Genomic DNA, 17,091 nt, shown 5'->3' on the forward strand with positions numbered 1-17,091 from the left:
AAAATAACTTATAGTAAGCTTAGATATATTTAAAATATGGAACATGGGACAGTGTTCTTAGATATACTACTACCTTTTTTGGTAATATTTTAAAAGGAAAAAAGCATATTTGAATATAAGGATAATTATAATATTGAAGGATGTGAATTATTATAATTAACTAAGATTGGCATTTTGTTGTATTTTCTAGGCAATTAAGTTGGAATATTCAAGGTTGGTTAAATTGGCCCAAGAAGATACCCCACCAGAAACAGACTATCGTTTACATCATGTAATAGTCTACTTTATCCAGAATCAGGCTCCAAAGAAAATCATTGAGAAAACATTGCTAGAACAATTTGCAGATAGAAATTTGAGTTTTGATGAAAGGTAATTTGAAAATACAAAATGTTAAGTATTTTATTCACGTGCTCAAATTGCCCGTGTTGTTTTTATAGCTCCAAGTTCAATTTTTGAATATGTATTTTACACATTCACATATTTCAGTAATGTAGCACAAAGTTTGACTTCACTTAATTTGACTTAATTCAGTTGCTTTGTAATTTATTTATTTATAATCATGACTTTTAAAACTTTAACCCCAAAATAATTTAGATCATTTTATTACATTTTAATTGTGTACCAAGGCACTGAGATAAGCAATAGAAAGATACACAGAAGAGTATAATATAATTTTCACTGGCCTTTGGGGACTAAAAATTTCAGAAAAATAAAGAATTTCTGAACCTCTGCACTATGGATACTTTGGCCAGATGATTTTTTTTGTTTAGGAGGTAGGGGATGTCCTATAATTTGTAAGATATTTAGTGATGTTCCTGGCCTCGACCATTAAAGCCAGTGGTACCCCTCAAATGGTGACAACCCAAAATGTCTCCAGATACTGCCGGATATGCCACCGGGAGCAGAATCATCCTTGTTTGAGAACAGTTGGGGAAAGTAATTAATCAGTATGCACAAAGTAATTATACATTCTCTGATGTAAAGAGAAGGCTTAGAATGGTTCAATGAATTTTGGTTTACCAAAAAGTTTTTTCTTAGAAGTTCCTATAAAACTCTTTACTAATGTTAAAAATTAAAACTTAGTTAGAATAAATACTATTAAAAAAAAAAAAATTCAGCCCTCAGGTAAACACCCAAAGTATTGAAGAGTTTTAAAATGTAGAAACATTTATACTCTCTTGGAGTTCATGGTAAATACATTTTAATTCTGAAGTGAATGATTATCCTTTCATGAATGTCTCAAAAATACTGAATTTAAAATATGTGTAGTAGAGAAGGGTGTGACAGAAAACAAAGCATCTAGGATTAATTTCTGCCTCATCATGTGTCTGCTGTGAAATTTAGGATTAAGGGAAATAATACAAGTAAATGGTTTTGAGCATTATCTGGTAAATACTCAGTAAGTATTGGCTATGAATGTTGACATCACTTATTTTGTTAAATATAACTGAAGAACTCAGAAATTATGACCCTCTTTTATCTGGGTGGTTACTGTACTGTGTTCCAATGAGTATATGCTATTGAATTTGGGGAAGATATTTATGAAGTATTCACTTTGACTTTTCAATCTTCTGCAGTTAGTAGCCTTGGCAAGTAAAAATAGTTTGAGAAATCTAATTTCTCTTGTGCTTGAAATATGGAGTAAACTGTATGTGATAACTATAAATATACTTTGGGGAGATTTCTTTAGCAGTGGTTCTGATCATAAAATCTGTTGAAATGTTGCCATTCCTATCTGAAAGGATAGGCACATTTTGGATCTCTTTTTACTATTTATGAATAATATTATTTGGAAGAAGTGAGATTTCATGTCTCTGGAGCTTGCTTAATAGAGATACATTATCAATTTTTTAAAACTTTCTTTTTTCATGTTTAATAGAACATAATTTAAAATTCATATGTAAATATAACATGGTGAATTAGAATCATTGCTTCTGTCTTCTTCATATACTTAGTAAATATCCAGTATTGTCCAAAAAACCACAGTTTTCATTTGAGTTATTTGTAATTTGTTTCCTCAAAAATATTGCACAGTGATAGTGGATTTCATTTTCATATGTGTCGGGTAGTTTAATTTTGTATAAAACACATTTTTTAAGTTTTTGTGAATTTTGCTCTTGATTTAGAAATATTTTTTATTTGAAGGTGTCACAACATAATGAAAGTTGCTCAAGCCAAAATTGAAATGATAAAACCTGAAGAAGTAAACATGGAGGAGTATGAGGTAATGTGCCTTTTGGGAGGTTGAACTGTAGGTTGAGGAATTCTTTGGTTCAGTATTCTTTCATTTCAGCATAGCTAATAATCACATGAGAAAATTCATCATGAAGGGGTGAAGTAACCTGCCTAAAGTTATCATAGCTTCATGTCACAACTTGATTTAGCAGAACCTACATTCTTAAATGCTGTATTACAGTGAAGCCATGCTATACATTTTCTTTACTTCATATATATATTTTGAGGGGAAGTTAAAAATTTGTTTCAGTCATTGTATGCCTTATGTATTTGTCATTATTGGACAGCGTTGTATGAGAGAGCGCACACGTGAGCATTTGTATTGTGCTTGTGGTAGTTTTTGTCCACAAAATTCTCTTTGTGTTAACGTTGGCTTTAAAATTAAGTTACCAATTCAAACACCTAGTATTTTGTCAGATTTTTAACTTTAACTTTCTGCATTGTTTTTCCAAAAATTTTTATGTGAATAAATTTTAATTTGCATTCATGAGTGCCTTTCACTAGTGATTGGTCACGTTTGCAAACCTGATTACTTTATATTCCCTTAAACAATTAGTATAATTCACTACATTTAACAGATAAAAGGAAGGATACAGACAAACATTCATTTTTGCCCAAAACTCTTAGCTAACCTGGAATACAAGGTAACTACTTTAGTCTACTGAAAAGTGTCTTGAAGATCAAAAACTAACAGAACTACCATAAAAATCATACTGAAATCTGAACATTGAAAACTTTCCTTTTGTGATCAAGAAAAGACAGGGCTGTACGCCAGTTCTATTCAACACTGTACTGGAGTTTAAGCAGTACAGTAAGGCAATAAAAATAAAGCAAAAAGTAAGATTGCAGAAGAAGAAACAAAGCTCTCATTATTTGCAGATGTTTTATGTATGAAAAGAAAAAGCTGCAGATAAATTTATTGGAGATAAAGATAATAAGAGAGCTGTGTAAAATACAAATCTATGTCAAATATGTGTTTTATTTCTTTATAGCAGTAGCAAATATTCAGATAGAAATTCTTTAATTTGACACATTTTAGATAATATCCAAAATGATGGTGTACCTGAAAGCAAATTTAATAAAAGATGTGCATAATTTTAGGAGATGTTATAAAGAAGATCTAAGTAAATGGATATATGAATTGTGTTTGGAAACCTTGGTGTTGTAAAGATGTCGATTTTCCACAGAATGGTTTATTGAAACTGTTCAGTTTCTAGCAAACTTCTAGCAAGTTGTTTTATGGAGCTTAATAAGCTCATTCAAAAAATTTATGGAAATGCAAACATTCTAGTCTCAGCTTTCTTACAGAACAAGGTAGGAAGGCTATTTTCACTTGAAATCAATATAAACTATATCTTAACTTTTATAGTTTATAATAATATTATCATAAGAACAGATAAATTTGAATTATAAGGCAAAATAGAAAATCTGGGAACATAGCCACAAAAAAAATGGACACATAATACATGCCAGAGATACAGGTAAATTGGTTTCTAATTCTGCCCTTGTCTCCAAGATTCAAGTTACATGGGACTTGATTTTAATTGTTATTTGCTTCTGCAGTCCCTCCACCAGTTTGCTTCATCAGATTGGATTCTGCATATTTTTATTCTGAAAGTTTTTCATATTTTTTATAATTGCAGAGCCATTAAATCTTATAGGTATTTACATGACATGTTTTTGGATTTCATATATCCCACATATCTTTGTCTTGCTCTGAATCACACATCAGTTAATCCTTGGCCTGCAAACCAAATCCAGCTCATCATCTGCTTTTATAAATAAAGTTTTATTGGAACACAGGCCATTTGTTTAGATATTGAATACAGGCACTTTTACACTACAATTGCAGAGTTGAGTAACTACAACAGCTAAAATATTTATTGTCAAACCCTTTAAAGAAGAAGTTTAAGTTAAGTCGCTCAGTCGTGTCCGACTCTTTGCAACCCCGTAGACTCCAGCCTACCAGGTTCTTCCATCCATGGGATTCTCCAGGCAAGAATACTGGAGTGGGTTGCCATTTCCTTCTCCAGGGGATCTTCCCAACCCAGGGATCGAACCCAGGTCTCCCACATTGCATGTAGGCACTTTAACCTCTGAGCCACCAGAAGTTTACCTACTGAAAACTTCTAAGGTGAATCTATTGATAACAGAGTGGCAATTTGAATACTTCCCCCAGAAAAGCTAACTTTATGCTTAAAGATAAATTTTACCTTTATTTGTTATTAATGTCTTCTATCCCTGTGGCTTAGTTGGTAAAGAAATCTGCCTGCAATTCAGGAGGTCTGGATTTGATCCCTGGATCAGGAAGATCCCCTGGAGAAGGGAATGGCAACCCACTCCAATATTCTTGCCTGGAGAATCCCACGGACGGAGGAGCCTGGTGGGCTACAGTCCATGGGTTTGCAAAGAGTCAGACAGGACTGAGTGACTAACACTTTCACTTTCAGTAGTATGAAAATTTTGGCTTTTTAAATTAAAATGATTTATATTCAAGGAGAATATATCAATAGTTGGCTAGTAACTGGCCTATATGTATCTTACTTTCATTTATTTACAATAAAATGTGTATAAAAGCTTTCACATATTGAATTTTAGTTATGATTTTCCTTGAATCAATTTTTGTTAAAAAAATCTTGATTTTTTTAAATTGTTTTCTAGAATTGTGGATTGCGAGTTCTGAATCATTTTGTTATATGACATGCTTAGTAATTGTGGGTGTTTTGGAGATGGGCTGTGAAATGCTTCTATCTTTTTCACTTTATCTCAGGTGAAAAGACTACTAAGCATCCACATGTAAAATTTATCACAAATATTGCAAAATTAAAAGGTTAAATTTATTACAACATTTTTTATTTTTCTTTCAGGTCCTTAAAACTGTTTCAAATAACAGTCTTCAAGCTTTGATTCCTATTAGTTAGCTTCATTTACCTTCCACATTCAATGTGATTTAGGTTCTATAATAATATTTTTTTAAATGTGGGGTTGTTGCTTTATATTAGTTTCAGGTGTTCAGCATAGTCGTTCAGTATGGTTACAGATAATACTCTATTAAAAGGTATTACAAGATAATAGCTATAAGTCCCTGTGCTGTGCAGTATGTCCTTGTTGCTAATCTATTTTATACATACTTTACGTTTCCTAATTCTGTACTTGTACTGTACTCCTCCTCCTTTTCCTCTCCCCATGGGTAATACTATGGAGGTTCCTCAAAAAACTGAAAATAATCCAGCAATTCCCTCCTGAGTATATATCTGGAAAAAATTGAAAACAGAAATTTGAAAATATATATGCACCCCAAATATTCTCTGATAATATCTTAATAAACTTTTACACTGAAGAATTTTTGAGAGGCAAATGGCCTACCTATTGATTATCTTGCCTTTTATGTCTTCTGTCTTCTAGTGAGATTGTTTAATTTCTCTCATCAGTGTCTACAATTTTTACGTTTATTTTTATACTGCCAGGTTTGTATGTAAGAAATTAAAGCCTTGATTTAGGTCTAGTTTATCTTCAATTTTGAACTCTCTGCTTCTGTTAGTTCAAGTGGTTATTGTAAAATGTATTTATAAGTAGTTTTCATTGTAGTTTTAATATTTATATACTTTTAATGTTCTTTCACCTACAGGAGTGGCATCAGGATTATAGGAAATTCAGGGAAACAACCATGTATCTCATTATTGGGCTAGAAAATTTTCAAAGAGAAAGGTAAGGCAGAATGGACACACATGATAAGAAAAGCTTAATTCTTATATTCTATTCGGATGTGACCTCATCTCTCAAAAGATTTTATTCACAATATGTATTTTCAATAAACTTTATTTTACAACTGTCTTAAATTTACTGTTGCAAATTGCAAAGCTAATACAAAGAATCCCCATATACCCCATATACATTATATTTTCCATTTGAAATTAAATTTGTAAAGTTAGCATTATTATTGTTGATTTTTCAGCTCTCAGACACTCCAGTTGAAGTTTAGAATCAAATAGGATTAGATTGAAGCCTAGATTTGGTAGGGACCAAAGCAGCTTCCCCTGGGCTTCCCTTGTGGCTCAGCTGGTAAAGAATCTGCCTGCAATGCAGGAGACCCTGGTTCAATTCCTAGGTCGGGAAGATCCGCTGGGAGAAGTGATAGGCTACCCACTCTAGTATTCTTGAGCTTGGCTCAACTGGTAAAGAATCCACCTGCACTGCAGGAGACCTGGGTTCGATCCCTGGGTTGGGAAGATCCCCTGGAGAAGGAAAAGGCTATGCAATCCAGTATTCTGCCCTGGAGAATTCCATGGACTATAGTCCATGGGTTTACAAAGAGTCACATGACTGAGCAACTTTCACGTTCACTTTCAAAGCAGCTGGTAGCCAGCAAATGGAATTCTTTGTATTCTTCAACATCAAACTTCCTCTCACTAGCCTTTTTCCTGTTCTTTCTGAGTTTAATCTTGATTGCAAATTAGAGAATGTTTCTAATGTTTCTCTTTTTTCTGAAATTCCAGGTACTGTAAAAAATATAACTTTAGAAAACTGATCACTTGTCTTCTAAATATTGCAGCTGTAAATATTTTAGATTACTTCTCATACAAATTACAGGTGATTTTAAAGGAATTTCTACTTACCAAATTGTTATTGTTACTGAGAAGAAAGGCTGCATATTGATTATTGAGTGCTATAGATTATTAGCTAATTGCATTTATTTATTATCCACGTATTTAATTCATATCCTTTAAAATTAATTTACTTGACTAGGAATTTTTTAAGTGCCATGTTTAAAATGCACTGTAATATTGCCACCAAGTAAAAAGGATATTGATTTCTTTTTTTTTTTTTATTGTGTATTTTACCTCCACTAGAAGTAGTAATGCTCTTTTTTTAAATGCCAACATGGAGTATTACTTCTGGAGCTATGCTGTACAAGATGGTGGCTCACAAGCCATGTAGGACAATCTAATTAAAATTTTAAAACTTCAGTTTCTCAGTCACACTAGCCGAATTTCAGACGTTCAGTAGTCACATCTGACTACTGGCTGCCGTTCTGGCCAGCGCAGACACCACTTCCATTACTGCAGGAAGTTCTACCGAACAGTGCCACTCTGTTCATTGGACCAAGCACAATGCCATCAAAATCTTAAAAGTTAATACGTAAAAGTAGAAAAGTAAAAAGTAATATTAATACTTGGAGACAAATTATTAAAGTACTAGTGATTGTGTATTTTTAAGATAATTCACTTTGGTCAGCTGAAGTAGAAAACATTTTGATCAATAGCTCTTTTATAAAATCATATTTTGGTCAACATTTTATTTCTTTAATAGGAATATTCTAACTTGCTTTAGGATTTTAGGGATTAAGTTTTCTAAGAAAAATATTAATATGCCCTTACAGTAGAATAAAGCATGTAAAAGGCTTTTCCATTTAACAGATAAAGAAACTAGGTTCCAAAGTGATACAGTAACTTTGCCAAGGTCACACAGCTGACTAGGGAGAGAAAAATTGAAATAAAGGCCCCTGTGTTCTTATTTAATGATATAAGAAAAGGACAAAGTGTATTCATTATCTCAGTAAGAACTAAAAAGATGAAACTTTTTCCCTTGCTCTCTGCACCTCTTCTGCATTAGCTTTTCTGAGCTAGTGTTTATTAAAGGACTTGAAATAAATTGTGTTTAAATTTCATAATTTACTTAATCTTAAATATATTCTTGTTGGTAAAATGAATATTCTTAGCATAGCAAATGTTTATTATTAAATTGAAAATATCAGTTAGGAAATTAGTGATTGTGGCAAATAATATTTATGGAATTTTGTAAAAAGAAATGTTAATTATACCACAAAAGTAGTGGTTACCATAACTAGCAGTATATAAGATGTTGGCAAAATGCTCTGTCAAACTTTTTTTTTAATGAAAACATAGCACTTGAAAGCCATAAATTAAATATTTATTAATGGGCTATTGTTTCTTCTATGAGTAGTGAAATGAAATCATGTTTTTAGGAGCCATAATTTTACAGCAGTAAAAATGAAAATTAAAGAGAATCTACCAGGCTCCATGGTCTTAATTTATCTTAAATAAGATTTTGGTAACTGGACTGCTGAATTTTATTCTGATATACTTGAAAGGGAAGCACTTTAAAGGCTGATAAAATGTGGAACATTCTGTGTACTTCACTAGAAAATTGGAATAAGTTCATGGTTTCAGAGCTATTCTCAGAGAGATGACTCAGTTCTAGAAAGCCAGATATGGATGTCACTCCAGGGAGACCTTTCAACTGGGAACTTGATGGCTGTAAAAGGAAAGGTAGATGTGCCAGCAGACTAATTCAACTTAGTGGCACAAGACAGCATTTAATACTGTTGTCAGTCTCTAAACAAAAAAAGCTTTAGCTGAGACTATACCCATATCATTTCAAAATAAGATTTCATGCCCTAAATTTATGCAAAACCAAATCCCTGGGAAAAGATGTTTTCAAAAAATATTTAAAAGAATATATGTTTAATGAAGTAGTTTCAGGTGTGTAATTTGATTTGTCATGAATGAGTATATTTATTTCCCCATAATTCTACATGTAACATTTTGACTGTATAGTTGACTTGTTTGTGTCTGAGCACCTGAAATTAACAAACAGTAGCAATGATGGGCAGTATCACTTAAAGTGTTATAAAACATTGTTTCTGTACAGTGTTTCACTTCTTAGGATGTTGCATTTTTCAGAATTTGTAAGATATGCTATGAGTAGAAAAATTGGCTCATAGGACGGTATCTTAAAACATCTTTCATATTTCAGTTATCTTAGATATATTGTTGTTGTTTTAGTCACTATGTCAAGTCCGACTCATTTGTGACACCGTGAACTGTAGCCCACTAGGCTTCTCTGTCCATGGGATTCCCCAGGCAAGAATGCTGGAGTGGGTTGCCGTGCCCTTCTACAAGGGATCTTCCTTACCAAGGGATCAAACCTGGGTCTCCTTAATGCAGGCAGATTCTTTACCACTGGGCCACCAGGGAAGCCCATACAGACATCCAACTGTGTATATTTGTCCTATAGTATGTTAGAGGAGGAATATTCATTTTAGAGACAAATATAATACTGAAATATTTGTGTCATGTTCCCTTTTTAAAACTTAGTTTGAACTTCAAAAGGTCTAAAGTTATAGCAATATTAAACAAAGGCCTAATCCTGTCTCCCTTTATGTTAGTGTCTGTCTGTATCCCAGTAGATTTCCCAGATTTGGAAGCATTTTTTCCCTTTCTACTTTACCCAGCTCCTTTGGATATTCTGCCCTCTGTTAATTTTTCTCAATGACTGTAACTGTGCCCTCACATAGGGGAAAAAAAAGTGACTAAAAATAGTCATTGCTTTAACCAAATGTTTGTGATAAGCAAGGTAACCTGATCAGCCCCTCAAACAAAATGTCATGGTGTTGCTAAAAAAGTAGACTGTTGACTTTCATGTCAGTGTTAATTTTGAATCTAAATGGAAAGAATTAGCAAAGAAGACAGAAGGAACTCTCTGAATTAATCAGTTTGGCCTTTTTCTCCCAGTTTTTTCTAACTTCCTAGCTCAATTTTTTTTTGGTTTTTGGGTTTTTCTTTGTTTTAGTTTTAAAACAACTATTTACTACCTTCACATGTGACTGTTGCTCCAGAGATACTCTCAGGCATACAATGTATCTTCAGATGTCTTATTTTCATGTTGATTTGGATAAAATTTAAATGTATACTTAAAATGTTTTGTAATTGTAGTTGCTCTTCTTTTACAAAAATAAAATACTAATGCTGTACTTCTGTTTTTTAAGTTATATAGATTCCTTGCTATTCCTTATCTGTGCTTATCAGAATAACAAAGAACTGTTGTCCAAAGGCCCATACAGAGGACATGATGAAGAATTGATATCACATTATAGAAGAGAATGTTTACTAGTAAGTTGAAGGCACATAATGTGTATTTATCATATTGTTTTACACTGGGCAGTTTTTCAGACTCATGTAAGTGACTATAAATTCTGATGGGGTAATTGTCATGATGATGTCTGTCTTCTGGGTCTGCTTCCTTGAGGTGGGAGAATACACTCAATTCTTTATCCCATCTTCTTTAAGAATCTTAAGTTTTACAGATGATAAATAAGAAGTGTTCTTAAAATGAGATCAGAATAATTAATTTTTATATCTAGATTTCTTCTCATTCTACCATTCCCTTTTTTGATGCAGAAGAGGTGCTGAATGGTATGATAAATTATCATTATTATTATTCCAGAAAAAGTATAGATTTTTCTGAGTTTTTATAAAGAGTATATTTGGTGTACATAATGTTAAATAATTCATTGTAATATGAAGTTTTTTTCCATCTAGTCATTGAAATTTTTTCCTCAAGTATTTTTACTGTGTATGTGCTGAAATATTGCTGTTATGAACTTAAATATTTTCAGCAGTTCTTTTTACCCACCAATTTACTTTCTGGATAGCTGGAATATTCTGTTAATGTTTCTTTTTTTTTTTTTTTTTTTACTTTTTTGTTAAATTTCTTTTTTTTTTTCTTGTCTTTTTTTTTTTTTTTACATTTATTTTAGTTGGAGGCTAATTACTTTACATCATTGCAGTGGTTTTTGTCAAACATTGAAATGAATTAGCCATGGATTTACATGTATTCCCCACCCCGGTCCCCCCTCCCACCTCCCTCTCCACCCAATCCCTCTGGGTCTTCCCAGTGCACCAGGTCCGAGCACTTGTCTCATGCACCCAACCTGGGCTGGTGATCTGTTTCACCCTAGACAATATACATGTTTCGATGCTGTTCTCTCGAAACATCCCACCCTCGCCTTCTCCCAGAGTCCACAAGTCTGTTCTATACATCTGAGTCTCTTTTTCTGTTTTGCATATAGGGTTATCGTTACCATCTTTCTAAATTCAATATATATGTGTTAGTATACTGTAATGGTCTTTATCTTTCTGGCTTACTTCGCTCTGTATAATGGGCTCCAGTTTCATCCATCTCATTACAACTGATTCAAATGAATTCTTTTTAATGGCTGAGTAATATTCCATGGTGTATATGTACCACAGCTTCCTCATCCATTCGTCTGCTGATGGGCATCTGGGTTGCTTCCATGTCCTGGCTATTATAAACAGTGCTGCGATGAACATTGGGGTGCACGTGTCTCTTTCAGATCTGGTTTCCTCGGTGTGTATGCCCAGAAGTGGGATTGCTGGGTCATATGGCAGTTCTATTTCCAGTTTTTTAAGAAATCTCCACACTGTTTTCCATAGTGGCTGTACTAGTTTGCATTCCTACCAACAGTGTAAGAGGGTTCCCTTTTCTCCACACCCTCTCCAGCATTTATTGCTTGTAGGCTTTTGGATAGCAGCCATCCTGACTGGCGTGTAATGGTACCTCACTGTGGTTTTGATTTGCATTTCTCTGATAATGAGGGATGTTGAGCATCTTTTCATGTGTTTGTTAGCCATCTGTGTGTCTTCCTTGGAGAAATGTCTGTTGAGTTCTTTGGCCCATTTTTGGATTGGGTCATTTATTTTTCTGGAGTTGAGCTGGAGGAGTTGCTTGTATATTTTTGAGATTAATCCTTTGTCTGTTGCTTCGTTTGCTATTATTTTCTCCCAATCTGAGGGCTGTGTTTTCACCTTGCTTATAGTTTCCTTTGTTGTGCAAAAGCTTTTAAGTTTCATTAGGTCCCATTTGTTTATTTTTGCTTTTACATGTACTTTAAAAAGACTTTCAGTAGGTATACTGCTGAAATGTTTTCTTTCAGTAGAACTGCATAGTATATGTTAATTTTAGTCTGAATTATGTCTTCAGAATTTTTGAATGGCAACAGTAGAAGCTTGTGATTTTGTTATTTTTCTCTTAGCTCATTTTATTGCATTTGAGTATATTTTAAGACTAATTATTGATGGTTTGTATCCATCAAGGATGATATTCTTAATTTGTTGTTCTTTAGTCATTAAGTCATGTCTGACTTTCTTGTGACCCCATGGACTGTAGCCTGCCAGGCTCCTCTGTCCATGGAATTCTCCAGGCAAGAACACTTGAGTGGGTTGCCATTTCCTTCTCTAGGGGATCTTCCCGACCCAGGGATCAAATCTGCATCTCCTGCATTGGCAGGCAGATTCTTTACCTCTGAGCCACCAGGGAAGCCCATTCTTAAAATGGTCAGTTTCAAAAAGTTTTTAATCAATGCCCAAGAAGGAAGATCTGAATTGTATTCAGGTGTATAATTCATGCATTGAATGAATCAAGGCAATTTTTAATGTAAAACTTTGCAGTATTGGAATATTGAAATATTCTGGTAAACCTATTTTAAATATAAGCACAACTAAAATACTGTCTACCATTATGTAGACAGTGTTTACATTATGGTAAGCAGTGTTTATCGTTTTATGTTAGTAAGCCAGCTGCATGTATTGTTTCACACAGGAATTTAAATGAAGCTTCAGGAGAATTTTAGTGTTCCTTTTAGGTGGTTTTTTTTCCTTTTTTAGTTTTTTTTTTTAAATTGAGCATTTACTGAGTATCAGATTCTGAGGGATGCAAAGATAAGACCCATTATTATATCCTAAGAGAATTCAATCTGGTGAGAGATGTATACAAGTAATTTTTATATTTCAGAATAAGTATTGTTATGAGAAATATGCAACATAGTATGCTTGGAATTGTTGGAAGAAGCATAAGAAATAAGATAAACACTGATCTGTATCCTGATAGATAAATAGGCGTTTTGTGCCTTGTAGAGAAGGGGCAAGAAACTCTAGACAAAGGATTATCATAGGAAGAGACATGGAGAGTGTACAACAGAAAATGAAGATAAGTCTATTGTGGCTTAGTTATGAGGAACAAGTTTAGGTGGAAGTGATGAAGCCAACAGTGTTTTTTGATGTCAAACTGTGTAGAAGCTTATGCACCATTCTCATGAGTTGGTTGTAAAGTTGGAATAAATTGGGCATGATCAGTTTTGTTTTTAGAAAATAATTCTGGCAGTAGTATACTTGAATATGGACTAGAATGGAGTAAAGATTGAAACAAAGAACCCTAGAAAAGATAGACAGGGAAAAGAGGAAGAGTCTGAGCTAAGAGGTACAGTATGAAAGAGAAGCTATATAAATGGTAAGGGAAATGATTGGTAACTATTGGATGAGTGGAAAGAAGGAAGTAGAGGCATTAAAGCCTCATGACTTACTAGTTCTGTTCTGTCTTTGGCTTTGGGTACTCTTAAGAGGATGAATAAGGCTGGCTTTGGACATACTATGCTTAAGTTGTTTCTAGGATCTGTTTTGATTTAGTAAACATAACATCAAATTTCAGAGTAATAATGTCTTTGAATGCAAATTGTAAAAATTATACTATATACTTAAAGACTTATCTCATTTAATCCTCTTAGCCAATATGTGAGGAGCATTATAGTATGCCATTTTTGATATAAAGAAGCTGAAGCCAGGAAATTAGTTGTTTGCTGACTATTAGATAATTACTTAGTGGCTGAATTGGACAAGAATATCATAAACCTAAGAAATAATATGATTTTTGTAATTTAAATTCTTCTTAAAATATAAAGATTATTTAAAAAGCATACTCTTCATTCTGTAAACATGAGATTTCAGACATAAACGTCTTATGGGCAGGTGGGAGGGAGGCTCATGATGGAGGGGAATATGTATTTTTATAGCTGATTCACATACACAACATTGTTAAAGCAATTATTCTCCAATTTACAAAAGTGTTTTAAGTCTTATTATACCTGTATATTTTTTCTATCTCCCATGTCTGTATTTCTTATCTCATGGATTTCTTTCTTCTGTTTAATTAGATGTTAGCATGCTTGGCCTCTGCTCCAGCCTGCCACTTGTGTTTATAAATGAAGTTTTACTGAAACATAGCCCTGCCTGCTCATTTACATATGACTGTCTTGATGCAACAATATTAATGTCATTGCAAAAAAGACTATATAGCCCTCAGAGCCTAAAACAGTTCCTGTTTTGTCCTTTACAGAGAAAATTTTACTGATCCCTATATTGTAACAGATTGTAAGCTCCGTGAGAGTTTTCTTACTAATCATTTGGGTACCCCTGCAACTAAAACAGTTTCTGGCACATGGCATGTACTGAGTAAGAATTTTTTGAAGAAACGAACGGTTTAGTTGATTACCTCCATATTTTTGTATCAAGAAATATAACAGTCCCTGTTCAGTTGACATTTATGGAAAAGATGAGTTTTTCAAAATTAATATGGAACCTGAATCTCTTTGCTTTTAAAATTACATTGAGTGCTTAACGTATTTTAGAATTCGGGTAATTCACCTCTGGAGAATTAATTTAAAAATGATTCCTATATTGATGATCAAAGTAAAATAAAACCTTAAAAACATGACAACAGTATTTCTCTGACTTTTTTTTTTTTGCTCTTGTTTCTGTTGTAACATGCATATCCTTTTATAGGAAACTTTTCTCACTCCATAAGCTGAGGTTGCTTTTTCTGATTTCCATTTGTTCTATTACTGTTTACAAACATGCTTATTATGTTGCCTTCATTATTCACACTCTGGGATATTTTTATTTAATTGAAAAAGGAAACAAACCTGTTTTTTTTTTTTCTCTCTCTCTCTTTCTCTCTCATTGCATTAAGAAATTAAATGAGCAAGCTGCAGAACTGTTTGAATCTGGAGAGGATAGAGACGTAAACAATGGTCTGATTATCATGAATGAATTTATTGTCCCATTTTTGCCCCTGTTATTGGTGGATGAAATGGAAGAGAAAGACATACTTGCTGTGGAAGATATGAGAAATCGATGGTGTTCGTATCTTGGACAAGAAATGGAATGTAAGTTGAAGCAATGCTGGTGGCTTCCTGAGTTGTTGGGATTAAAAGCTGTCAGAATTAGATGTTAGTTCTCACCGTTTTCTATCCTGCGGCACTGCTACATTCGTGACCTTGTTTCTCGCTTACAAACTAAGCTGTGCCTGCTGCCCTTGCCGCTCATCTTTTACCTCTCCTTCCTACGTGACAGTGGCTTCCATGCTTCGAAACGAAGCGTCAGCTGCCTACTCTAAATTAGCAAATCTTGTTGAAGATGATTTTTCTCCCTGTCAGCTTTTAGTTATATCTGATTGTTTGTATTTGCAGCAAACCTCCAAGAGAAGCTGACAGATTTTCTGCCAAAGCTGCTCGATTGTTCTACGGAGATTAAAGGTTTCCATGAGCCGCCGAAGTTACCTCCGTACTCCACACATGAACTCTGTGAGCGATTTGCCCGCACCATGCTGTCCCTCAGTCGGACTCCTGCTGATGGGAGATAAGCTGCACATACTCCCCTGAACACACTGTGTAAACGTGTTTAGTTCTTAGCCTTTGCCTTCCTGTCACAGGGTTTGCTTGTTGCTGCTATAATTTTTAACTTTTATTTTAATAACTGCAAAAGACAAATTGACTCTACAGACTTTAGCCAGACTGCAAACAATAAAGCTGAGAATCGCATGGCGCTCAGACTGTGTTTTAACCAGAACTGATATACAACTACCAATCCGATTGATTTTATTATGGCAAAACCATGCTTTTGCCACTCTTCTGTTACAGTATTACTTTGCTTATATCTTTTCTTGATCTACAGCTTTCCATTCAGTCTGGATCCTCCGTGACTATAGCCATTTAAGTGTTCAGCACTGTGTACAATACATAATATTTGGTAGCTTGTAAATGAAATTAAAGAATAAAGTTTTATTTATGGCTACCTATGTGTTTGTAAGCAGGTATATTATATATTAGTGTATTTTTTTAGTTATATAAATGAATCTTTTCCTGGGGATTGTTTATGGGTGATTAACAGATTAATACAGACTTTTAATTTTGCTCTAATGTTAGCACAGTAGAAATTTACTGAGTATTTGATACTTAAATATTATATCTATATTTTTGACTAAGTTGTTATACTTAGTATGGCACCTAAACCTGTTTTGAATTCAAATCAGGTTTTAACTGTAGTGAGCGGCTGATATTTGAGTCAACCACACTGAAACTTTTAACCTTTTCTTAGATTAACCTTTAATTTTTTTTATGTATTTACATATAATATAGCAAGGTGATTATTTGAAGAGATACCAGAAAAAAGTACTTGAATAAGGGCTATTTAATAGTGAAACTTATAAGAACTATGTATATGTATATATTAAATATATATATATATACATACACACATACACACAAACATTCTTCATAATGGAGGACGGTGTTTGCATTATATAATCATTCTATTTTTGTAAATTGTATACTACTTTAAATGAAAATGTTCTCTACTAATCAATGCTGTGAAATGGAAGTTGATATTGTTGAACTAGAAATTATATGAGTATCTTCCCTGCATTTATTTACTCCCTTTTCAAAAAGGAAAAAAATTGTAGAACATTTTATAGGGGGAACTGCTATTTAAGATTAATGAAGTAATATTGTGAATGAAATCCAGTGCTTTAAAGGTAATCATGCTACCAACAACCTATTTTTGAATTTATAAAAATTTCTTTATAAATGATACTTTGTCAGCGTAGTAAAATATATCATTATACCATGTGTATGTTTGTTACAGCGTCGCCAAAACTAGTGCTTTTTATAAGTGCCTCTCATAAAAGATCTGGATGGAGGAAGAACAAGAAAATATTAAGCTATTATATAATACTCCTTATAAAGGTGTCAATGTACTGCTAAGGTATTAATGATAAATTGCTGTTTCTTTGTAAAGTTAGATTTTGTATATTATAGCCATCAGAATGTGTTTTGGTTTAGATCTTAAATTCTCTACTTAGCAGAATTAGTATTCTACATTGATTTTCAAGCCCTGTTGAAAGTTTAGAAACTTCATGTGTATC

The 17,091-nt window shown here is 33.4% G+C and overlaps 1 protein-coding gene across 9 annotated transcripts in view; it reads left to right on the forward strand.

The window, feature by feature from the left end:
* The window catches only part of USP25 (ubiquitin specific peptidase 25), a 153,995-nt gene extending 137,205 nt beyond the window's left edge, over nucleotides 1-16,790 (forward strand). For 8 of the 9 annotated variants that reach the window (XM_020874611.2, XM_070455089.1, XM_020874613.2 and 5 more), the window contains 6 exons: nucleotides 191-369; nucleotides 2,146-2,224; nucleotides 5,864-5,943; nucleotides 10,025-10,148; nucleotides 14,860-15,055; nucleotides 15,359-16,790. In XM_020874611.2, the coding sequence (XP_020730270.1) occupies nucleotides 191-369; nucleotides 2,146-2,224; nucleotides 5,864-5,943; nucleotides 10,025-10,148; nucleotides 14,860-15,055; nucleotides 15,359-15,531 (831 nt within the window). In that variant the 3' untranslated portion in view covers nucleotides 15,532-16,790. Of the gene's footprint in view, nucleotides 1-190; nucleotides 370-2,145; nucleotides 2,225-5,863; nucleotides 5,944-10,024; nucleotides 10,149-14,859; nucleotides 15,056-15,358 lie in introns of those variants that run through there. The other variant, XM_070455092.1, reaches the window with a different exon arrangement.
* Nucleotides 16,791-17,091: the final 301 nt, after the last annotated feature.

The sequence above is a fragment of the Odocoileus virginianus genome, chromosome 25 (assembly GCF_023699985.2).
Source record: "Odocoileus virginianus isolate 20LAN1187 ecotype Illinois chromosome 25, Ovbor_1.2, whole genome shotgun sequence".
In the NCBI taxonomy this organism is placed as follows: Eukaryota; Metazoa; Chordata; class Mammalia; order Artiodactyla; family Cervidae; genus Odocoileus; species Odocoileus virginianus.